At 40.2% G+C, this 26,646-nt stretch overlaps 1 protein-coding gene across 1 annotated transcript in view; it reads right to left on the bottom strand.

Moving 5' to 3' along the window:
* The window catches only part of LOC126260612 (uncharacterized), a 469,680-nt gene that overhangs the window by 230,738 nt on the left and 212,296 nt on the right, over positions 1-26,646 (bottom strand). The window contains exon 4 of the mRNA XM_049957948.1: positions 20,437-20,656. Coding sequence (XP_049813905.1) covers positions 20,437-20,656 — 220 coding nt within the window. The remainder of the gene's footprint in view (positions 1-20,436; positions 20,657-26,646) is intronic.

Raw genomic sequence — 26,646 nt, 5'->3', positions numbered from 1 at the left:
GTGTGGTTTTCTAAATAACTGATGAAGCACAGTACCTGATAACGACAAAAGGACGACTACAGTGCAGGAGATGCAGAATAACACATATTCAAACACCATACAAAATACATATTTGCACTTGACGAGGAAAAATTCTCAAAAGTGTAATGCTAAGCATAAAAAATACATAACTAGTGCAGTATTTCATTATTTAAATAATGAATGACAGCTGCAGGCTTTCAAAAACATTGATTATGACATACGAAATTGAGTCAAACGTTCCTACGTCCCACACAGTTATCAGTTCCAGTTACATCAGTGGTTTTTATTAAATAATAAATCTTCATTAGATAATAAACACGTCTCTGACAAGTCTTTTGATGCCTGTTATGTACAGTCAGACATAAAAGCTGACCGCCGGCCGGCCGCCACAGAGACTAAGCCCAAGTCGATCTTTTAAGGTGGACAATAAAACAGACCGCCTCTGACAACGCTTAGTTTGGCCGTCTGCACAATATGGCAATGCTGTAAGATGCACAAGTGTCAGGAGGAAGTGTTGTGTACTTACAAGATATTGTGGGGTTGTGTTAGCCCATGGTGTAGTGGTAATTGTGCATTCTAACCTTACAGTCACGTGTTCGCGTCCAACTGTATCACTCTTTCATTTAAACCACATTTCGGTCCTCCTCTAAAGTTATGAGTCTGATTGAACATCGAAGATAATTCGCTTTACATTCTACCCACCAGTAATAACAAATGCTTTCAGAAACAATTCTGCAGCACAGCTCGTGGTTGCGTCGCTATCAGTGCAGCTTATGCTCGAGTGTTTCGTCGCAATGCAGTGGCCTACAATATGTCACCCACCACCTGCAATCGGGTGCCGCCCAGGTGAACACGGCGCTACGCTGTCAGTGTATGTATCAACTGTCATTTTCGAATTTGAAGTTCTAGGTATCGTCTTGCAGTTAAGCATTGGATTTTTCATACTTGAAAATCATGAACTACGGTTAAACATTGTAAAATTGGGTCACAAATGGAAAAAAGGTGTAACATCTGCAACACAGTATTTACTTTTGGTATAACAAAGGGGTGAATGCACAGGAGGTAGCTTGAAGGATCTGAACCGTGTGTGGAGCGAATGCTTTTGGGAAATATATGCCAGAAAAAGATATTCTTGTTTCAAAGAAGATCTTTCTAGCATGAATGATTTTCCACATTAAGAAAATCTGAAATAGTGATATAAGTGATGGATTACCGTTTAACCATCATGCGACATTTGCATTCAACAGGCAAGGTTCAAGAGTCTGGTGTAGGAGTCCTGCATGCTCTACTTTGAAACAACAAAAACCAGTGGAGTGACTATTAATGCAGCTTTGCTTGAACATCATCAGGTCGCTCATTGAGCATTCCTATGCAATACTATTACTGGTGACTAGTTATGAAGCCTTTATTGTTAACTCCCTAACAAGAAATGAAAGGCTGAGCCCCCCCCCCCCCCAAAAAAAAAAGAGTAGTGTGAACATAATATTTTACATGTGATAGCTCCAAAAGTGTGTTTTGCACCACAAATTCTTACCCAAAGGTGCGTGTATCACAGCTGGAATTTGTTGCCAACAATTGAGACACCTTTCGGTCACAGTGTAAGACAATCGACCGACATAGCTACATCAAGTGTGCTAATGCATGATAACGCACTCTGTTGATTTGAGAAACAAAACTATCCAGGGGATTGATAGGGAAGTCATCTCTCAGGCAAACGTCGTTCTGATCATGTACTCGTAAAATTTTACCTTTCCCACTCTTGATCAATCAACCGTCAAGGCAGTTCATTTCTAGAAGAAAATGCTCTTCAAACTACACTGGTTTAATGACATTTTGGTGCAGCGTTGTCTTATGATACCCTTATTGAGTTTCTATCTGCCTGTTTGTAGCTGTGGTACAAAAGAATTAAAAATATGGCTTTCACCAAGTCTCAAAAGGGGAACGAAAGCAGCTTGCAATGGGTAGGCAAGCATGTTACATTGGAGTTGTTGTTGTCCCCCCCCCCCCCCCCCCCAAAGTGGGTAGACATCATTTGGAGTTTGAATTTGTGGCAAATGTCAATCAGATGTGTGCCGTTGGTTTTAGTGTTTTGGTGTGTAGAATTTTTACCAATGATTTTCTATAGGTTTTTTCTGTCACAAAACTGAGCTTTGAAGTCTCACATTAGCATTTTCACGTTCTTCTTGGTGAATTTTGTTCATGGTTTTTTCGAGTATGTTCCAGAACTTTTCGACATTTTGGGGGGTTTTCTTATTTTCAATGTTGGTGGGGGCATGTGCACTGACGAGAGTATATTTTTTATTAGCGCTCTGAATACACATAGTGATAAATCAATTGCTGATGGGTGTGATTTCTTTGACAGAGTTGATGATGGATCTCTACACGAGAAATGTCACGCCGAAGGTTGATACGCCTTTTGTTACCTTTTATTGTTTTGCTCTTGAAGATGCTACAGTTTCCGTAATGCAAGGTTTCATTATCAGTTATGTTTCTTGAAGAGCAAAGGATGAAAATTTTTTGTCTGTTGAATTCTTATGTGAGATTATTTTGTTTTCCTGTTTGGATCAATGTATTGATATTTAGCATTCCAATGAATGTTTTCTGGTTGTAGGGAAGTTTACCAGAGATCTCCGATATTCTCTGCTGTGCTAGCCTGGAATCCCTAGAATATGAAAGTTCAGTTGCTGTCTGTCGCCGGTACGGATCTTTCTGTGAGCGAGTGGTTGTATATAACTGCTAAATATGGAGCTATTTTATCAGCATACTCAGAGAAACCTGCTCATCTTGGCAGTTGTTCTTGATTGGAATTCAAGAATATTTACATTGTCTTCTTTGCTGAAGGAGTTTCGGAAAACCGTGTTTAATAACTCTGCTTTAGTGGCACTGTCATCAGTGACTTCATTGTTGTCGCGCAGTGAAGGTATTGATTGCGTCTTGCCACTGGTGTGCTTTACGTATAACGAGAATCCCTTTGGGTTTTCTGCCAGATTTCAAGACAGAATTTTGTTGTGGAAATTATTAAAAGCAACTCGTATTGAAGTACGCACTATATTTCGAATTTCTGCAAAACTTTGCCAGTCTTGGGGATTTTGCGTTCTTTTAAATTTGGCATGCTTTTTTTGTTGCTTCTGCAACAATGATCTGACCCGATTTGTGTACCTTGGGGAATCAGTACCATCACTTATCAATTTATGTGGTATATATCTCTCAACTGCTGTCGATACTATCTCTTTGAAAAGATTCCACAACTTTTCTACACGTACATGATCAGATCGGAAGGAAAGAAGACTGTCTCTTAAAAAGGTGTTAAGAGCATTTTTATCAGCTTTTTTTAAATAGATATACTTTGCATTTCTTTTTGACGGTCGTAGGTGTTACGGTATTCAGCCTAGCAGCAACTGCCTTGTGGTCGCTAATCCCTGTATTCGTCACAATACTCACTATTTGTCCAGGATTATTTGTTGTTAAAAGGTCAAGTATGCTTTCGCAACCATTTACGCTTCAAGTGGGCTTATGAACTAATTGTTCAAAATAATTTTATGAGAAAGCATACAGTACAAGCCAGGGCTGCATATCGAGGGTAGATTAAAGTCACCACCAACTATGAGTGGGGTACCTATTTGAAATGGCACTCAAGTTTTCTTTGAACTGTTCAGCAACTATATCTTCCGAGTCGGGGTTGGTAAAGCAACCCAATTAATAGTTTAGTCTGATTGTCAAGTATAACCTCTACCCATACTATTTCAAAGGAACTATCTACTTCAATTTCACTACAAGGCAAACTACTTCTGACAGCAATAAATACTCCACCACCAATTGTATTTAATCTATCCTTTCTGAACACTGTTAGATTATTAGAAAAAATTTCTGCTGAGCTTATTTCCGGCTTTAGCCAGCTTTCTGTACCTATAACTATTTGAGCTTTATTGCTTTCTATTAGGGCTTGGAGCTCTGGTTCTTTCCCAACACAGCTACGACAATTTACAACTACAATACCGATCATTTCTACAACTAACTTACTGTGTTTTACCCGCCCCCTTTTAGACAGACACCCTTTCTGTGGTCCTGAGGCTCCCTAATGTTTTTAAAAAAACACCCAGTCCCTTCCACACAGCCCCCACTACCTGTGTAGCCACTTCCTGTACGTAGTGGAATCCTCATCTATTAAGCAGAACCCAAAAACTCTCCACTCAATGGCACAAGTCAAGGAATCTGCAGCCTACACGGTCACAGAATTGCCTGAGCCTCTGATTCAGACCCTCCACTTGGCTCTGCACTAAAGGACCACAGTCGGTTCTATCGACGATGCTGCAGATGGTGAAATCCACCTCAATCTCGCAAGCAAGACTGGTAGTCTCTACAATGTCCGCTAGCCGCCCAAAACCAGAGAGAATCTCCTCCGATCCATTGCGACATACATGACTGGTAGCAACATGAGCCACAACCTGCTGTTGGCTGCACCCTGTACTCTTCATGGCATCTGGAAGCAGCCTTTCCACATCCAGAATGACCCCCCCCCCCACCCAGTATGCACAATGGCTTTCTTCCCCTCCTTGGCAGCCATGTTCCTAAGGGGCCCCATTACATGCCTAATGTTGAAGCTCCCTACAACCAGCAAACCCACCCTCTGTGAACGCCCAGACCTTGCGGGCCGCGAAATTTCCTCTGGAACAGGGTGGATGACTGCATCCGGCTCAGAGACATTGTCAGCCACAGATAACAATCGAAAACTGTTCGTCAAACGAAATTGGGGATGCCTACTATTGGCCCCTCGGAAAGGGGGCTACCTGCCAGACTTTGAATGATCTCCCACTCGACCATGGGTGAGGGGTCAACATCAGTGCACGCAGTACCTGGGGCGGCCACAGCAGTGGACCAAACGGGGGACAGGTGGGATGTGTCCAACGTCTCTTGCATCCCCGCGGCCGACCCCCCCCCCCTTCCCCCACCCCACTGAGATGCCTCTTGGCAGAAACCTCAAGCTGTGTGATGGAAGCCAACATAGCCTGGAGCTGTGAGCGAAGGGTCACCAACTCAGCTCGCATCTGTACACAGTAATCACAATACCTATCCATTACTGCAGGCACTCCCGTTTGAAGGCCATAAAAAATACACAACAAACAAATGGTGTACTCGCCTTCTTAGCAGCAGGAATGCGAGGTGCTCTGCCACTGATGGTCTAACCGACACTGAGCTGTACTAACCAGAACAAACAAAAGCCTGTACGATATGGCGGTACAGTACACTACACTGTAATTAAAATAAAAGCTTGTGCGTAGCAAGCACTCGAACACACAAGAAATTACTAAAATAGTAGTATATAAGTCGCTCATGCTGGAAGCTCATAAAAATGTACAACAAACAGTGTACTCACCTTCTTAGCAGCAGGAACATGATGTGCTCTGTCACTGACACTCAATCCACTCTACTTGGACCCCAAGAAAATAGGAACCTTCTCACAAAGTAATGTGAAGCGATATCAAAATTTATCCAACACAAAAAAATTAACTGCAGAGCTTTCATACACGCAGTGGTCGCACACAAGGAAATATTATGACTTAGAAGCGTACATTTCAGTTCCTCCTCTCATATCAACACACTTGTTTTAGTATGAAATGAGCATATAAGTCATTTCTTCTTCTCATGTCATAGCTTTTGTTTTAGTATGAAGGGTTCTGAAGCATAATATGACACCAGGTTCTTATCGTAGGCCCTATCGGAAATGCAAAAAGCAGGGAGCTCTCCATTCTTTTGTCTAACAGTCTGTTTCCTTTCATGCATTACTACCGCTCGCAGATTCTTATATAAGGACTTGCGGGCCTAAAATTCTTCAGCAGAATGAGCTTTATGTTGTTGTGTTAATTACAGTATGGAAAAAATGCACCAAAGACAAGATCCCCTAGATCAGTGAAGATATTTGCCCATGTCTGTATTCCGCAATGACTGCGAGCTGCCACAATACTTTATAGAATTCATGCAGCAGGCAACAAAACTGTGAGTGCACTTCGACTTCATTCTTAAGTCAGCAGGAGACGGACGGAAACATCAAATTAACGTCGCTTTTCTAGTCATATTCAATCCAAAATGAGGTGTTATTAAGGTAGTTGAGCACTCTAGGAATTACACTTTGATAATTCTCATATGAGTATTCCGATAGCCTAAAGAACCAGTCAGTGTGAAACCTTCGGGAACTACATTAATATTAAACTGCAATAACTTGAGACAATACATGGGCTATTCCCTTCTCTGGGTAACCTCCTACTGTTAATTAGGATTCTCTCTGTCCTACACGTAATGCAAATGGAACTTAACATTCATGAGGCACTTTCTGCTATTCTTGACAAACATCAGCAGCTTGTAATCACTGCAAGTAACAACTGCGTGATGATAATGGTCCGGGTTGCAGTGGATGTGGTGGTGTTATGTTGTCAAACTGCTTACAGTAACGTTAATGGTGGTGCACATAATCTAGCGCTGATTACCTACGTAAATAAAGGTAGTGTGGTGGCATCATTGCTTCTCTTTATTTGGCATCAGCTTGAGTAACCTGATTCAATGAACATATTACTCCATTCACAAGCTGCTAATGATACAGTATGACTACAGAGATAATCGCACAGGTATTACATTAATTCCTCAGTAAATTGCTTGACAAATATTATCATCAGCTATGCAGCTGAAATGATTAACTGTATAGGTACTCTATGTTGCACTTGGTTAAGTGATCAGCTGCTTCCTGCTTCCACTGTTCGTTAATGCTTGTATACTGACCATTCATTACTTGACTAAATATGCGCTACAATCTGATTCGCATGTGTATGACATGGGTTAGCGCTATCACAAAGCAATGACTAAAGAATGGATGCCGTTGAAGTCCCGTTAATTGATGGCAAGACAAACATTTGCAAATCACTTGTAGTGCCTCAAAAAACAATTGAATCTTAAATATTGAAGGACAGACGTCCACACTGTCACAGGGTGTTGAAATACAGCAACAACAGCAGATGAAAATTCGTGACTGCCCAGGGTTTGAACTGGACCTCCTGCTGACAAGGCAGACGCTCTGACCATTGCACTAGCGGGACACAACGTCCAAGCTGCCTGCAGGACCTAGCTATACACTCTCCTCGTCAGATGAAAATTCCCACCTTTTCCACATACCACATATGCGGTACCCCTCCCATCTATTATTGCACTCGCTGCCACACTGTACTCTTGCGAAGGTTTGGACGATAACATGCGTCTAGCACTGAAAATCTTCAATGGCCTGTCAAGACCTGAATAATTATACAGGATGTTTCAGGAGAATAGTAAATATTGTAGGAGGAGGTGGTAGTGCAGATAAATTGCAGAAAAATGCCATATAACATGTGTCCAATATTTATTGAGTACATACAGCTGGGTTCAATGCATTTTTGTTTCATTTGTTGGTCCTTACGGGACCCCACTGTACACACTTCCTTGAAAATGAGATTCCAGCATTACTGGAAGAGGTTCCTTTTGCTACAAGAATGCGTATGTTCCTCCAGTGTAACAAGGCTCCTGCTTTTTCTACTAGTCATGAGACACATTGTCCAGTCCCAACCTAACATTTCCTGGATGAGGGATCAGTAGATACGGGCACTTTTCTTGGCCACCGAGGTCCCCGGACCTTATCTCTTTGGATTTTTGCCTGTGTGGAAGGTTGAAAGGCGAAATCTACACAGAAAAAGTAAACTCAAGAGCCAATTTGATCCGTTTGGGTTTGAATAGTGCAGCCCTCATAAAAGAACACAAAGACGAATTCAGAAGAGCTACACATGGTGTTATCAAGAGAAGTCAAAAGTGGATTGAAGTTGGTGGGGGATTTTTGAAACTCAACTTTGAACGTCTTCATTTGCCTTTGATTTGAGTTTGATAGGGTTATGTACTAACAGCTGTATCTCTGCACTCAATAAAAAGTGGACACATTTATGTGAAATTTTTTTATGCAATTCGTCTATACTACCAATTGCTAAAATATCTCCTATTCCTCCTAAACACCCTGTATATGCATATGTGTGTGGTGTCTATTCTTTCGGACATGTCCGAAAGAACACACACACACACACACTCACGCGCACACACACACACACTCACGCGCACACACACACACACACACACACACTCTTCTATCTTAAGTGCTATTTGGAAAATGTTTGCCAACTCAGTGATAGTGACGGACTGGAGCTGCATTAATCTACTCATTTCAGTAGATATAGTTGTAATTTTCTGAACCATTCATGTTTAATAAGTGACAGTGTCTCTCATCGTTGACTTTGTGGGAAACCTGCTTCTTTCTTTCCTTGCCTATACCACAGCGTAGAGTGATCACTCACATTCTTGATACCTCACTGCATGTACTACAGCAACCAAAGATTACAATCCCGCTGGAAAAGTATACTTCAAGTCAGATGGTTTTGCTCCTCCTCTACTGTTGTTGAAAACGATCACAACGAAATTAAGTATAGGAATCCTACGAAACCCTGGAGTTCACACTGTGATGCTGTGCAGATGAAAAAAGTAGTTTTCACAATTATCAGATGACACATGGAGTTTGTCAGATTCCACTAATTACGACTGCATTATTAATTGTTCATTCACAGTCGCTTTCCTGATGCTTATTGCAAGTGTTTTTTGAATGTTGGAGCTGGAGGAATAGAAACACCAGATTTTCGCCATATGGAATATTCAAATTCATTTCAATTTAACAATGTAAGGGTTTTTCTCTTGAGAAGAGATATAAGGATATCAGTTAATGCTTTTGAGTCACCAAAAGTCGTTCCACACAAGAAATACAACTACATTCATCTCTTATGTTGCAATTTATCTGTCATAGCAACTACTGCGCCGATAAGTAACTCACAGATGCCGCACCTTTTCGCTAGCTCCGAGGTAACATGCTTGCCTGCCAGTTACAAGCTGCTTTTGTTCACCTTTCGAGACTCTCTGAAAGCCATATTTTTAATTCTTCTGCAGCAGAGCTACAAGCAGGCAGATAGAAACTCAATGCGGAAATCGTAAGGCAACACTCAAGAAAATTCATCTTGCTACTTTCAGTAACCCTTAGTGTCAGAGCAAAAACCTTATGGTACTGCAAAATTCATAATGCCACATTTGTTTTCTGCTGACATATTTTTTGTTGCTGTGAATACATAATTTCATCTATGAACCGGCGAATTTGCATAATACTTGAATATGATACACAACATGAAGTAAATAGAGACCTTTTGAAGTAAATTGTGTTGAAATAGGTACAGTCTTCTTACAGACGCTTAATGCTTTATTAAGCTAGACTGCCGTAGTGATGTTTCCGTAGTAAGTTGAATTTAATTTGTATTAGTAAAGTGAATATTTAAATTCTCTTTGATGAATATGGTTGTGTTCAATAAACTAATGGAATATGCAATTATATCAGCAACAGTATATTCTTTCACAATCTCTAAAACAATCTGACAACACTAAAGTAGTTTACAAATTATACACCTGTAGAAACCTACTGGCTCTAACACAGTAATTAAAACAGTGTAGTTTAAACAGCATTTTCGTCTAGAAATGAATTGCCTTGACAGTTGATCGATCAAGAGTGAGAAAGGTAAAATCTTACGAGTACACAATCACAGGGACTTCACAATCAATCTCCTGGATAGTTTTGTTTCTCAAATCAACAGAGTACGTTATCATGCATTAGCACACTTAACGTAGTTTTGTCGGATGGTTTTCTTACAAACGACCAAAAGGTGTCTCAATTGTTGGCAACAAATTCCAGCTGAGATAGACACACCCTTGGGGAAGAATTCGTAGTGCAAAACACACTTTTGGAACATCAGATGGAAAATATTGTGTTCACACTAATCTTTTCTCAAGCTTATGTGTTTTGGGGGACCTCAGCCTTTCATTTCTTGTTAGGAGGTTAACAATAAAGGCACCATAACTAGTCACCAGTAATAGTATTGCATAGGAATGCTCAATGAGCGACCTAATGATGTTCAAGCAAAACTGCAATAATAGTCACTCCATTGGTTTTTGTTGTTTCAAAGTAGAGCATGCAGGACTCCTAAAACAGACTTCTGAACCTTGCCTGTTGAATGCAAATGTTGCATGATGGTTAAACGGTAATCCATCACTTATATCACTATTTCAGATTTTCTTAATGTGGAAAATCATTCATGCTAGAAAGATCTTCTTTGAAACAAGAATATCTTTTTCTGGCATATATTTCCCAAAAGCATTCGCTCCACACACGGTTCAGATCCTTCAAGCTACCTCCTGTGCATTCACCCCTTTGTTATACCAAAAGTAAATACTGTGTTGCAGATGTTACACCTTTTTTCCACTTGTGACCCAATTTTACAATGTTTAACCGTAGTTCATGATTTTCAAGTATGAAAAATCCAATGCTTAACTGCAAGACGATACCTAGAACTTCAAATTCGAAAATGACAGTTGATACATACACTGACAGCGTAGCGCCGTGTTCACTTGGGCGGCGCCCGATTGCAGGTGGTGGGTGACATATTGTAGGCCACTGCATTGCGACGAAACACTCGAGCATAAGCTGCACTGATAGCGACGCAACCACGAGCTGTGCTGCAGAATTGTTTCTGAAAGCATTTGTTATTACTGGTGGGTAGAATGTAAAGCGAATTATCTTCGATGTTCAATCAGACTCATAACTTTAGAGGAGGACCGAAATGTGGTTTAAATGAAAGAGTGATACAGTTGGACACGAACACGTGACTGTAAGGTTAGAATGCACAATTACCACCACACCATGGGCTAACACAACCCCACAATATCTTGTAAGTACACAACACTTCCTCCTGACACTTCTGCATCTTACAGCATTGCCATATTGTGCAGACGGCCAGACTAAGCGTTGTCAGAGGCGGTCTGTTTTATTGTCCACCTTAAAACATCGACTTGGGCTTAGTCTCTGTGGCGGCCAGTTTTCATGTCTAAGACTGTACATACATCATATTTAAAGTGCAAGGGGGTATCCTATATGTAACTTTTACAGCTTAAAATGTTATTTCCCACAGTTTACACAATTTTGCTGAAGTCTCTTGGAAAGTGTAAAAGCGGGATTTCACTGTAGTTTTATACATTTTAGATAATTGGGCCATAATACTGCTTGCATTATCCATAAATGTTGTCAAGTTTTTGGGATAACAGTTCTTTTCTCTACACTGGAGACAGTGCACGGTGTATACTGTCACTTCAGTCTGATGTTATATGAACGATATATTAAACTCTTGCTGTACATACATCAGAATACTGGTTGCAAAACACCCCCCTCACCTTGCAAGATTCAGAATACTGGTTGCAAACCACCCCCCCTCACCTAGCAAGATAAGTTCTAGTTTTTCCTCTCAGCCAAAAACAATTCTACAAAAGTGAAACATATCATACATATTATTTGTAGTCTCCTGAGTGAGAGCACAAAGTTTCTGTCACTTCCGACAGATAGCGTAGCTACAGGACAGTTTCAAAATGGCATCTGTAGGTGATGTACATTACAAGCAACGTGCCACCATTGCATTTCTCATTGCAAAGAAAGAAACTGTGGGGAATATTCACAAACACTCGTGCAAAGTGTATGGAGCATCTGCTGTTGACAGAAGTACAGTTAGTCGCTGGGCATGGAGAGTGAGATCATCAGAAGGAGGTTCGTCAGAGCTCCACGACTTGCAGTAGTCAGGGAGACTATCCACGGCTGCTACACCTGACATGTTGCAGCGAGCTGATGCTGTCATTTGCGGGGACAGATGCATTACAACTCGGCAGTTGGCACTGCATCTGTCAATCAGTAAAGGAAATGTGGGTGCAAATATTTCCACTTTTGGATATTCAAAAGTGTATGCATAATGGGCCCTGCAGTGTCTAATGATGGATCACAACTCGCACAGAAAAAACATTTGTCTTGATCTGTTGCAGCATTTTGAAGCTGAGGGGAATGCCTTTGTGTCCCAGACTGTGACAGGTGATGAAACCTGGGTTCACCATTTTGAGCCCGAAACAAAACGACAGTCGATGGAATGGCACATCCCCACTCCTCACAGAAGAAAAAATTCAAGCAACTGCTTCCGCAGGTAAGATCATGATCACCATGTTCTGGGACTGTAAAGGTATGAACACATCACAAAACAGTGTCTCAGAGTTTAACACCATCCGCCCTACTTACCTATTACAAATTGTAATTACTCTCAATCATTGTACGCAGTTTATGATACAATTTAATCTGTTTTATGGGGTAGTCTGCATTCATCTACTTCTCTTCAATTTCACTATGTGTACAGACTCTTCATGCACCTTTTACATATAGCTGCCAACGGACTGCCAGCATGCAAAATACAGTGAACACACAACTCTTGACCCACCCATGACACGCAATATGAACTCCTAATCATATAGCACCATGCATAAAATATGCCTCTCATCAGGAGACCACAACTCAAATGTAAATTCCCAAAAACAGTCTGATGCAACTCTAAAAAAATTCTCGAGAAAATCGACTTTGAAGTTTTCTGAGCAATTGGGGAGGGAGGGGCTGATGATGGTGATGACTATGACGACGACGATAATAATAATAATAATAATAATAATAATAATAATAATAATATCAAGAACTTTTACATTGAACAAGTTTAGTTTTGAATAAATATAAAAAAAATTACAAAAATTCGGTTGCCATGCTGAATCCTTTTTGGTCTGCTACAGCAAGGAATGTCGGTTTAAACCCTGCATTATACTCACAAATGACCCTGCAAATAATGCTGTAAATGGCAGTTATGTAGCATACATACTGGTGATGCTCTGCAAACCTCTGAAAGAAAGTGATCTTAATGATACAAAACAGCATTGACATTCACGTGAGAAACAGGTGGCTGCTTATTGCACCATATACTCTGAATTGCTCCTCGGATAGCTTCTTCCTGCTGGAGGAGAACTTCTCCCAGTATTGGACTCCTCTCTACATTGTAACTACCGGTTGATGAAGGAGAAACTGTTGGTCAAAAAGGAGAGGAATGAAGGCAGACTCTGACTAGAATGAAGACAATTACACTTACTTACGTATTTTTATTTGAAACCATATCAGGCCACTAATAATGACAAACTATGTTGGATTAAAGAAACTTTTATAAACTCAATGTTACTCAGAGGGAAACATAGGGACACGAGCTGTTAATATATGGAGAGATAGCTAATTAGTTACTTAAATTGCACGCATAGAAGAAGGGTAATGTACACACACACACACACACACACACACACACACACACACACACACACACACACACACAGAGAGAGAGAGAGAGAGAGAGAGAGAGAGAGAGAGAGAGAGAGGGGGGGAGAGAGAGAGAGAGAGAGGAAACAAAATGGAAATGAGAGAATTATTGTGTGTGTGAGAGAGATAGTTTTGAGCGCAAAACCACGAAAAAAGAAAACTAGAGATGAGTACTCCTGTGTCTTTGGACAGTCAAGCATTGGTTTACAGATTCAGCCATGATAACTGTGTGGTTTATATTTATGCTGGACAATAATTTATTTAGTGGATATACTTTTTCATGATCAGTTATTTTACTGAATTCTTATAAAAACCAAGTTATTGTGGTCAGGTCTTAGAGCTAACTTTATTTATTGACATGGTCTTCCAAAGAGGCCAGAAAACTTGGGCCACTTTTCTTGATTTAACTACTGCCTACAACACTGTATGACTACATGGACTACTGCTTAAGCTGAAGTAAAACACATGATGTGCTAAGCTCACTAAACTATTGGAGACCATCCTCAAAAGTCACTCATCCAGAGTATAAAAAATATATTTGACCAAATAAAATGAACAGAAGTTAAAACTACAAAGAACATTTTCAGAAACTGACCGAAAGAAACTGGGAAGCCCAAGCAGACTCTTTACATACAGCAGCACAAATGAATGTTTCTACTGCTGTCAAATGATATGCTTCTGTGTGGACTAGAAGCAACAATGTCAACAAGATTAATGTCCGGCTTAACAATACAATGAGAATTGTAACTAAAATTAACACCAGTTCTTTGGATTCATTTCTTGTCTAATACAGCAACACCAAAACTCACGCGACGACACAAAGTGGACCTAGAGTGGCATTAGAATGGAAAGGATCAATTCTCAGGAAGTCTCCAATCAACAAAATTCTTTCTTGTCTTCCACATACTAGACTTTATCTAGATAACCTGTGTATGATCTCAGGAATCCCACCAACCTACTTCTTAGGATTTAGAGGAGTGCTTGAGAGGTAACTGAACACTGCTAGACAAGTCCCGACAATTGGTTGAAACAGCCATCTCACCTATGGTCACGAAGCTGCAAAGAAAATTCAGGAGTTGCTCAACCGTATCGGATGCTAAAACTCAAAACATCCGATAAAAATGGGTGACTGTACACAGCCCCAAATGTGATTGTAGCACAATGGAGCAAACAGTAGACCATATTACTTGTGAATTCCCAATAAGAAGATTTCAGAAACTGTAACTACTTCACAAAGTCCTCTCCAGAGGCTACTGTTGGGTTAAATTCCACTGACAAATGATTTTGAAAGTAATAATTCCTCGAAATGTTCACCTACAATAATTTTATACAAGTTTAATAAAACTTTAATTTATATCTTTTTTATTGTTTCGCATGTGTCACACATTTAATTCTGCCATTAAAAAAAAAAAGACACATTTGGTACTCAAAATCTGGAAATTGATTTAAAAATTGGGAGGTATAAATGATCGAAAAACTGTGGCTCATTTTCAGCATAATACTGAGACAACTGATGTGAGTTTCTACCATGTTTCAACGCTATACAGTGGCTACAAAAATGCAAATGAAAACATCGGATCTTTCACAGACTCAATAATGTACAGAAACTGTTCCAAAAAAACAGTGTTTTACTTTCCTATCTCAAGGAGAAATGAAGCACGAAATCAAACACTATCATCATGATGAATAAGATACACATGAAATAAAACGTATCACACAAAAACAAAGGCTTTCAGGGATTCAGTAACACAATGGCACAATCATCCATTCTCAAGACTTGTTCCAATGGAAAAAAAATGAACAACACGTTTTTCACTAATAACAATGACAATACACGAACCCAAGGCCAAACAGAACACAACACTGAGAAATACAAGTATATATTTCGCAAACTGTGAAGGAATGAAGACATATAACAATCAATATACAGATCACTTCCTGACTTCTATAAACTTTGATACACATATCGATTAAAAACTACTAATGAGCGAAGTACTTCCCACCATAGGTAAAAAAGAAATAGAAATTTTTAAAATTAATGTATTAGATTTCATAATAATTAGCTAAAAATTGGAAGAAATAATCGAATAATTGGGAGGTGAAAGAAAAAGGGGGAAATCAAAGTCTCCTGCATAAATTGGGAGAGTTAGCAGGTATGCAATATTATTGAACCTGGAACTGAGGGCACTTTGGTCAATTTATCGTGATATTTCACAAGGACATTGTGAACCACGTGATAAAGTCAAACAACAGAAGATCCAGGTTGGAATATCAACAACATAAGGAAAACATAAGACTGCTACTCACCATAAGGATGACACTGAGTTGCAGGCAGTTACATACAAACTTTCAGCCACCACCACCTTTAGGAAAGGAAGCATGAACACATTCATTTACAAAAGCAAGCACACATCATGCACACATGACCGCCATCTTCAGCAGGTGTCTGTACCATAACCTTAAGGCCGTGTGACTAATATGTTAAAACATCCCTTTTTTAAAGCTGAAGAGCATTACATGAAATTCAGATTTTTATTTTTTTCCCGTCAATTACTCGTAAATGAGGACCCCATCAGGATGAATAGCTGAGCTGCATGGTGTGAAACTTAGGTTCTTAACCTGTATCACCGTGTAGACAATTTCAAAATGTCAATCCCACCACTAGGGATATCTCATTGTTTATCAGACACGGGAAATGCCTAAAGACAACACCCAGGTTGACATGCACACCAGCCCTCGTCGTTAACCCTCAGGACAGATTCGAGCCGAGGCCAGCACGCCTCCCAAAATGCTGGAAATGGTATGCTAGCTAACACGAGCAGGTATTTAGACAGGTTCATGACTGGAATTGTCTCTCTAGTGTAAGTCATTAGAGAAGATACATCATATTGCCTGGACTACACCAAAATGGACTACACCAGCAGAAAGAGAACCAGCTATCTCCAACACGCAAGTGACACAATAAAAATTGTCAGAAATCATGTACCTACAAGCGTGTAAGAATACTAGTTAGATATAGAGAACTATGGTACAACTGCTTGTTAACTCCATGGAACACAACATTGTAGATTACAGGCAGCAAAGAAAGACAAAGACAAATCTTAAGACCATTAGTTTGAAGATGTCTGGCTGACAAACCAGCATTTTGTATGTATTCTTGAAACAATCAAATGCTGGTTTCACTATAGTGAACAAAAAGAAAACAACCAACTGAAACAAGCATTCCCTAAAGTATAAACAGCAGATAGATAGGCGTTAGCTCGTGTTCCAAAGATTGTTGGTCATTCAACGATTCATCACAAAAAATTTACAAGCCCTCTGCTGGTAATAACATATCAGCTGCCAACAGGTGACACAGGTCCCAATGCGTCAGAGTAAAACACTAATATATGATATGGGCAAGCATGTGACTGACGGAAAACTGAGGTCTTTGTTAACACCATCAGAATCAGCATGGACATATGCTGTCAAGGGCCTGTGGTACCTTCTATTGAACTATACATTGGAAACCATTTTTAGTTCAGTATTTTTTAAAAAGCATTTTTTGTAATAAAACCATAACTGATTGATCTTAAAAATGTATGCACACAGGGTTTACATATTCATAAAATGTATGATTCATGAAAACGGCGAGCCATGTTTTACATATGAGTACAGGCATAAATAGGGACATGCAACGTCCTTTATAGAAATCAGTTTACAACAAATGTGTGATGCATTTAATAATAAGACTAATGGATTAGAATCTATTCACAAAAATTCATGCAACAAGAGATTTAAATTATATGAAGTTGCTTAAAACCATGTACGTCCATACCAACTAAAATGATGTAAGCACAGACTTCAGTTCTCTGTCAGTCACAGGCATGCCCATATCATGTATTAATGTTAATACTCTTGACACATTAGGACCTATGTTAATTGTTGGCGACTGGTAAGTTATTGCCATATCCTTACTCATGGATTCCTGTACCTGCCGTATTTCATACATATCTGTTGTTGATTTCATCTTTCCTTGTATTTTTTTAGCACTGATGTTGACTATGTAATAGTCGAAATCTCAATCTGCTTCAATAAACGACAGATCCTGTGACTGACTCCTGTCTTTCCTTAACACTGAAATTCTCAATGGCTGCTGCACATGCAGGGCTTCTGGTGGATTCCAGTTTAGCTTTATTTCTTTTTTTCATTTTTTTGCTTTTATTACTGAACATGAGTTCTGTTAGTGATACCGCAGGCTTAAGAGAATTTGAGTGTTTGTAATCAGATGTCGTAAGTGCTTGTGGCATCTAATAGTAGATACAGAGCATAAAATGCCTCAAAAGTAAAAGGCTTGGCAGAAAATTGTCAAATCACTCAAAGATCTGATTGGAGATGTAAGGAAGAAGGTAATCACAAGCTTTTGTTGGGTTGGGTTGTTTGGGGGGAAGAGACCAAACTGTGAGGCATCGGTCTCATCGGATTAGGGAAGGATGAGGAAGGAAGTCAGCCGTGCCCTTTCAAAGGAACCATCCCGGCATTTGCCTGGAGTGATTTAGGGAAAACACGGAAAACCTAAGTCAGGATGGCCAGACATGGGATTGAACCATCGTTCTCCCGAATGCGAGTCCAGTGTGCTAACTACTGCGCCACCTCGCTCGGTCAAGCTTTTGTATTTATTTTCATTAAGATGGAACATTCTGAATGTTATATTTACCAATACGTATCAACACTACTGGCCCTTAAAACTGTTAAGATGAAGAAGGATAGCATATAACAAAATTTTACTTATTGTAAATAGTTATATTCATAGAGTTTGCAGACACTTACGCTTAGTGTCTTGTGTTATCTATTGTTCCCACAAGTGCAAACATTTCTTTGCAAGTACACAAGAAATGTAGTAAACATAGCAAATAGGTCTGTGAATGCTCATTTGCTACTTTGTTTCTATTTGCTCCCATGTAACTGAGGCTAAAATGTAGTAGTTTGAGAAATTACATGAATGTGTTTGCAATGCAACTACTCATTTAATATAGAAAAACAGTTTCTTTATTGGTTCAGAAACAACGCATTACACCCACGTACGGCATCATCAGGAAATACAATAGAAAATGGATATAATAAATGACATGGCACGGTCTTATTTGGAGCTGCTGAACTCCAGATGAATACCAAAAACATAAATAAGCAAGTCCAAAAGAACTGGAAAGCAAGCATAATATATTATAATTACCGTCAAAACCGTTCATAAATTACACCTAAAATATCCAGTAACCAAACATGAAGAACACCGCTGAGAATCAAACTATAGGAGGATACTTAAAAACCCATAACCGTTAGTTTATCTTGGTGATGTGAGTCATCAGTCATAGTAGTGTAGAATGAAATCTCTCATAAATTGTAAACATGACCCTGGAACAAAGTGCCATGAGTGTTTTCGCACTCACACAGTGTATATACAGTAGTGGTGGAATCATAGGCAACTCGTAGTGTTAGTAAAGATAACAAGTACTAGGGGCACCAAATGGAGGTAAGAAGCCATCAATAAAAAAAATGGTAATATAGCAGAGAAACAAATTCACAAAAGTGAGGTACATACAGGTAAAAATAAGATATAGATAGTATAATTATTATAACAGAATGCTATTCAAGAACAGAGGGGGGGGGGGGGGGGGGTGTTCCAGTATGCAAACATTGTGCAATTAAAAAAAGTGCTGGAGGTATGTAACATTATACAATAAACAGAGTCGAAAATTATGTAAAGGATAGACTGCTACTCAAGGTCAAGATGAAACACTGAGATTCAGAGAGGCACAATGAACAGACTGTTACACATTAGGCTTTTGGCCAAAGCCTTCCTCAGAAAAAATACATAGGTACGCACACCTCACACACACTGCTAACGCCGGCTCCTCAGGCCAGACAAACTACGACACATCACGTGGGAGCAACAATCCACAGTGGAGTGGGAAAGGGCGTGGAATAGAATGGTATGGGTGGGGAGTGGAGGGTGGCGGGGAGGGAACAGTGCTGCCTGGCTGTGTGTGGAGGGACTAGAGGAGGCAGACAAGGCTACCCGTTGCAGCACTGGGAGGCTGTGGGAACAAGAGGAGAGGGAAAGAAGGGAAAAAAGGGAGTGAAGACAAGATGAGCAGAGATGGGGAAAAATCAGCTGGTGCAATGGCAAAGAGCAGTACACAATTAGGGTGGGGGCATGAGTCAGGAGAAGGTGTAGGAAAGAGTGGGTGGAAGCAGGATACCTTCAGCCACGTGCTGTGCAACAGAATGGTACACTTTGCTCTTGGTCACAGTTTAATGGTGGCCATTCATCCTGATTGATAGCTAGTTTGGGGGTGGGGACAGGAGTTGGGAGGTGTAGGACAGAGGGAGTGGAAGCACAATATGTTCAAGCTGCATGTTGTGCAACATGGTGGTCCACTTTGCTCTTGGTCACAACTTGGTGGTGGCCGTTCATCCTGGTGACTGGTTGGTACTCATACCAAGAAAGGAAGCTGAGTAATTTTTGCAGCAGAGCTGTTACATGACATGGGTGCTTTCGCAGATGGTCTGGCCTCAGATGGGTGGATAAACCTGTGACAGGACTGGAATAGGAAGTGCTGGGTGTGCAGATTTGGTACGCCTTGCACCTGGGTCATCCACAGGGATATGGTCCCTGTGGCAAGGCTTTGTGACTGGGAGTGGGGTAGGGATGGACTAGGATGCAGTGGAATATTCCTTGCAGTCCATCAGTTTTGCAACATAAATTTGCTTTAATTTATCTCTCTCTCTCTCTCTCTCTCTCTCTCTCTCTCTCTGTGTGTGTGTGTGTGTGTGTGTGTGTGTGTGTGTGTGTGTGTGTGTGTGTGTGTGTGTGTGTGTGTGTGCGTGCGCGCGCGCAAGACGAGAGAGAGAGAGAGAGAGAGAGAGAGAGAGAGAGAGAGAGAGAGAGAGAGAGAGAGATTCCAAATTTCCAGTTACTCAGACTGTTTGAAATGTTTCTCACATTTTCTTACCCAAACCATTTCGTACTTTACGCAATACTTTCATTGTATATTTGAAAATATTACTCATCAATAAAAATGAACACAAAAAATTACTTTAAATTTAGTAATTAAATGGTTCTAACATACGCTAGGTACTCCAGTATAAGATTTTCCAACACTTTAACGTTCTTCGTTCCGACAGAGCTCCGACAAGTTTCCCAGAAGTCAGACAGCCAAGGGAATGTTTCTTGAGTTTTTCTTGCATCCAAGTTATTGGTTGCTGATAAATCACCATTACGGCGTCCATTGCAACCATCGGCACCAATGGCAGAACACGAATTCAATTTGCTGACTAAAGCTGATACACCTGTAAGAAAAACAAATGAACAAATTAAACGTAACACATTAAGATGCATTAAATCCAAGGATAACAGAAAGTGATGATGTATTTTAATCCTATAATAGAAGGAAACATTCCACGTGGGAAAAAATATATCTAAAAACAAAGATGATGTGACTTACCAAACGAAAGCGCTGGCACGTCGATAGACACACAAACAAACACAAACATACACACAAAATTCTAGCTTTCACAACCAACGGTTGCCTCGTCAGGAAAGAGGGAAGGAGAGGGAAAGACGAAAGGATTTGGGTTTTAAGGGAGAGGGTAAGGAGTCATTCCAATCCCGGGAGCAGAAAGACTTACCTTAGGGGGAAAAAAAGGAACGTATACACTCGCACACACACACATATCCATGGTGGATATCCATGGTAGATGGATATGTGTGTGTGTGTGTGTGAGTGTATACCCGTTCCTTTTTTTCCCCCTAAGGTAAGTCTTTCCGCTCCCGGGATTGGAATGACTCCTTACCCTCTCCCTTAAAACCCAAATCCTTTCGTCTTTCCCACTCCTTCCCTCTTTCCTGACGAGGCAACCGTTGGTTGCGAAAGCTAGAATTTTGTGTGTATGTTTGTGTGTCTATCGACGTGCCAGCACTTTCGTTTGGTAAGTCACATCATCTTTGTTTCTAGATATATTTTTTCCCACGTGGAATGTTTCCTTGTGGGCACGCGTGCGCAAAGTTCAAGAGAAAGGATACTTCAAACCAGTGTTAGTGACTTTCTGCCCTATTACAACTGCAGAGGCATGCAGCAAGGGAAAAACGACTGCTTCAGTACACATTTTAATTGCTATTTTCTGTTTCTCATGGTCCACATGTGAGATACACGAATGAGGAAACAGAATTGTTGCACTGACTTTAATGAATACCAGTTCTCCAAATTTATCCAACAGAACTTGGTGGATGTTTCACTAGTTTTCCTTTACAGACAATTGCATTTTCCAAGATTACTCCATATACATCAAAAAGTCTTTCATTTGCTATTACCACTACTGACAACCTTACACCTCTCATGAGAACCGTTTACCTCCCATCTCTGTCAGTGGTTGACACTTTGCCTTCCACTTTTTGGCCTGAGGAGGCTTTTGAGCCACAATCACAGCAGTGATAGTGGCAGCACTGGATGGTAGACCAGATTAAACCTTTGAAGGGGCAAGGAGCACTGCTACATTGGCAACCACGGCATTTTCCTGGTGTTCTGGGGAGGGGGGTTCTGCTTCGAAATAACTGCTGCAGCACAAGTGCATTGACAAATTCAGGTACTAGTGCTGACACTTGCAGCCTTCGGTTTTCTGAACTAACTGTTTAAGAACTGAAGCAGAGGGGGCATCCACTGTGGGAGCTGCATGGCCTTGTAGATCTTTTTTACTAGTATCCGTGCCTGAAGTACTGTAATCTGTGACAATTCTATACAATGTGTCACTCTTATTCTCACATTAGTTGTTGTATTTTAGCAGACTGTGAAACACATAGCAGCTCCATTGTAGATCTGCACCAAGGAGGAAATGACAGCTGTGATTTGCTTTTCGTTTGCAGACAGTGTTAAACCTGTGGAAATTATTTGTTGAATCCAAGTGCAATATGGTGACAGCTGTTTATCACAATGCAAGATGTATGAATGGGCAGAGTTCTTCAAATGGGGAAGAGTTTCTCTATGTGATGAAGAAAGATCAGGTAGGCCATCGACATCAAGTGGGGACACTTTGGAAGTCGTTCAGGGATGGAAAACAGACAAATCACAGTGGATGAAATTACCTATGCTTTACATATCAGTCATAGTTCAGCACATTCCATCTTATACGACACGTTAAATTTTCAGAAAGTGTGTGCAAGGTGGGTACCAAAAGAACTGTCAGTACAGTATAAAATGCAAAGGACAGACGTCTCTCATAAACATTTGGGCCATTGTCATTGCAGGGAAGATGGATTTTTACAGCAAATCGTTACTGTAGACCAAACGCGGGTGCATCATCAGGAACTGGAAAGTAATGCTGAGACCATGGTTTGGAGACACCCATCATCACTAGAAATTAAGAAATTTACATTTCAACCATCTGCTGGTAAGGTTATGCTAACACTATTCTGGGACATGGAAGGTGTGGTAGCCATTCATTTCAACCAAAGAGCCGAAACTGTGAACAGAGAACTACTGCAATGTGTTGCAAACCAAGCTGAAATCTGCAATAGAATACAATCATCATGGAAAACCGAGAAAAGCTTGTCATCCTGCAGCCACATTCTGATAAACTGATGGCTGAAACAATAAAGGAGTTGGGATTCAAACTGCTAGAACAGCCCCCATACAGTCCAGACCTGGCTCCGACAATTACCATATGTTTGGACCATTGAAGGAAGTGCTCAGGGGAGAAGATTTGCAACCAATGCAGAAGTCATTGATTTAGTGCAAAACTGGTTATAGGCACAATGAAAAAACTTTTTTTCCACAGAATCAAAAAAGTTGTGAAACACTGGACAAAGCACCCTGACGTACAGGGAGGTTATGTAGAAAAATAATGTATATTTCAGATGGGGAAAAAAAATACAGTAGAAGAAGAATGGGTAGCTTTGAGTGATGAAATAGTGAAGGCAGCACAGGATAAAGTAGGTAAAAAATCAAGAGCTAGTAGAAATCCTTGGGTAACAGAAGAAATATTGAATTTAACTGATGAAAGGAGAAAATATAAAAATGCAGTAAATGAAGCAGGCAAAAAGGAATACAAACGTCTCAAAAATGAGATCGACAGGAAGTGAAAAATGGCTAAGCAGGTATGGCTGGGGGACCAATATAAGGATGTAGAGGCTTATCTCACTAGGGGTAAGATAGATACTGCCTACAGGAAAATTAAAGATACCTTTGGAGAAAAGAGAGCCACTTGTATGAATATCAAGAGCTCAGATGGAAACCCAGTTCTAAGCAAAGAGGGGAAAGCAGAAAGGTGGAAGGAGTATATAGAGGGTCTATACAAGGGCGATGTACTTGAGGACAGTATTATGGAAATGGAAGAGGATGTAGATGAAGATGAAATGATACTGCGTGAAGAGTTTGACAGAGATCTGAAAGACCTGAGTTGAAACAAGGAACTGGGAGTACCGTATTTACTCGAATATAAGCCTCACTCGAATCTAAGCCGCACCTGAAAAATGAGACTCGAAATCAAGGAAAAAAAATTTCCCGAATCTAAGCCGCACCTGAAATTTGAGACTCGAAATTCAAGGGGAGAGAAGAGGTTTAGGCCGCACCTCCAAATCGAAACAAAGTTGGTCCATTGTAATATGAGACACAATTTACGTCGAATGAATGACGATACAGCTACAGTAGTTTGGTTCGAGTCGTAAGCTTAGCAGTTAAGCTTTACCAGGTAGCCATTGCTATGCGTCAGGCGCTCCGTCCGTATTTGTACGGGTACTCTTCCTTTTTCACGTGCTTCGTCTGGTTTGAATCGATTGCTTATTTTGCTTCGATCTGATAGTTGCCGTTTTCTTTGTTATAGGTGTTTACGTCACTCTAAGCTGAAAATGCATTTCTGTACTATGTCACGCATTGTTTGTCGCATTCCGATAGTGCATGTTTACGGCCTGTCGCACCATGTCTTGCTTTTGTGCACGCTACCGCAGCTTACAATTAAAAAAAAAGAGAGGAATCGTCTCATTAGCGAAACAATGGCAAGAGACTGCTATTTGTTGTTACTTACACTGCTGCTTTCTGTGATAATGATCAACAAGAACCAAATAATAGACTGCGTATGATAGGACATGTTCTGAACGAGAGTTTAGCGAAAATTTTTCTCCGTTTGAAAATCTTTGCGGCCGTTTCTTTAGTACCTCAAATTCTGCACAGAAATTAGAGTCATCTTAGATTTGAAAATCTAGTCAGTTGCCATGCTTCATTTCTGACTGTATCACTTAATACGAATATAAACATGACATGATATGTATATTCTTCCGCTTTTGCTGTTGTCTCACTCTAGTTTCGTAGTTTATTAGGCAGACAGAATTTAAATGAGATAGCAGCAAACACGAAAGAATACATGGCAAATTGTTTATATTCGTATTATTCTTATGGTGAAGAGAATACTGCATGTGATTCACAATTCATAAAAGTTCCTATTAGCAACCATCTCTTCTCACAGATAGGAAAAATTTCAGAACGTAGAGTTGGCCATATTGACAAACATCCCAAACAGTCTTGCCAGTCGGATTTTCGTAGTACATTGAAATTCTGCTACATTCGAAGATGAACAATACGGAGTTTGTATTTACTTCATTGGATAATATATGAAAATGCAGTGGTCGAAACTCGGGGCGGAGAAAAAAAGCTCGTCTTCCACCTTTTTTTAAGAAAAAAAATGTTTTTTACTGACGCAGAGGTTTTGGCGCCAGTATTTATCTTTGTGCCTACAAACCATGCCTGTGTAGCGCTACATATATTCGACAGCAGAAGTTCGTTGTGGCGGCACCTACCAACATTTTTCAGAACTCCCGCTTGCTTTGCACTCGATTCTAAGCCGCAGGCGGTTTTTTGGATTACAAAAACCGGAAAAAAAATGCGGCTTAGATTCGAGTAAATACGGTAGACAACATTCCATTAGAACTACTGATAGCCTTGGGAGAGGAGCCAGTCCTGACAAAACTCTACCATCTGGTGAGCAAGACGTATGAGACCGGCGAAATACCATCAGACTTCAAGAATAATATAAAATTCCAATCCCAAAGAAAGCAGGTGTTGACAGATGTGAAAATTACCGAACTATCAGTTTAATAAGTCACAGCTGCAAAATTCTAACACGAGTTCTTTACAGACGAATGGAAAAACTGGTAGAAGCGGACCTCAGGGAAAATCAGTTTGGATTCCGCAGAAATATTGGAACACAATAGGCAATACTGACCTTACGACTCACCTTAGAAGAAAAATTAAGGATAGGCAAACCTACGTTCCTAGCATTTGTAGACTTAGAGAAAGCTTTTGACAATGTTGACTGGAATATTCTATTCCAAATTCTGAAGGTTGTAGGAGTAAAATACATGGAGCGAAAGGCTATTTTCAATTTGTACAGAAACCAGATGGCAGTTATAAGAGTCGGGGGACATGAAAGGAAAGCAGCGGTTGGGAAGGGAGTGGGACAGGGTTGTAGCCACTCCCCAATGCTATTCAATCTGTATATTGAACAAGCAATAAAGGAAACAAAAGAAAAATTCAGAGTAGGAATTAAAATCCATGGAGAAGAAATAAAAAATTTGAGGTTCGCCGATGACATTGTAATTCTGTCAGAGACAGCCAAGGACCTGGAAGAGCAGCTGAACGGAATAGACAGTGTCTCGAAAGGAGGATATAAGATGAACATCAACAAAATCAAAACAAGGATAATGGAATGTAGTCGAATTAAATCGGGTGATGCTGAGGGAATTAGATTAGGAAATGAGACACTTTAAGTAGTAAATGAGTTTTGCAATTTGGGGAGCAAAATAACTTATGATGGTCGAAGTAGAGAAGATATAAAATGTAGACTGGCAATGGCAAGGAAAGCGTTGCTACAAAAGAATGCTAAAGATTGGATGGGTAGATCACATAAATAATGAGGAGGTATTGAATAGAATTGGGGAGAAGAGGAGTTTGTGGCACAACTTGACAAGAAGGGATCGGTTGGTAGGACATGTTCTGAGGCATCAAGGGATCACCAATTTAGTACTGGAGGGCAGTGTGGAGGGTAAAAATCGAAGAGGGAGACCAAGAGATGAATACACTAAACAGATTCAGGAGGATGTAGGTTGCAGCAGGTACTGGGAGATGAAGAAGCTTGCACAGGATAGAGTAGCACGGAGAGCTGCAACAAACCAGTCTCTGAACTGAATACCACAACAACAACATCATTAGAATAAATATTCCTTTTCTCAGAGTACCATTTACTTTTTTAATTCCTCTTGTAAATTAGAAAGTTGAGTCACCTTGAGGTTAATC

Source organism: Schistocerca nitens, chromosome 5 (genome assembly GCF_023898315.1).
Source record: "Schistocerca nitens isolate TAMUIC-IGC-003100 chromosome 5, iqSchNite1.1, whole genome shotgun sequence".
NCBI lineage: Eukaryota > Metazoa > Arthropoda > Insecta > Orthoptera > Acrididae > Schistocerca > Schistocerca nitens.
The sequence above is the reverse complement of the archived record's forward strand: the minus strand, read 5'-3'. Positions and strand labels throughout refer to the sequence as shown.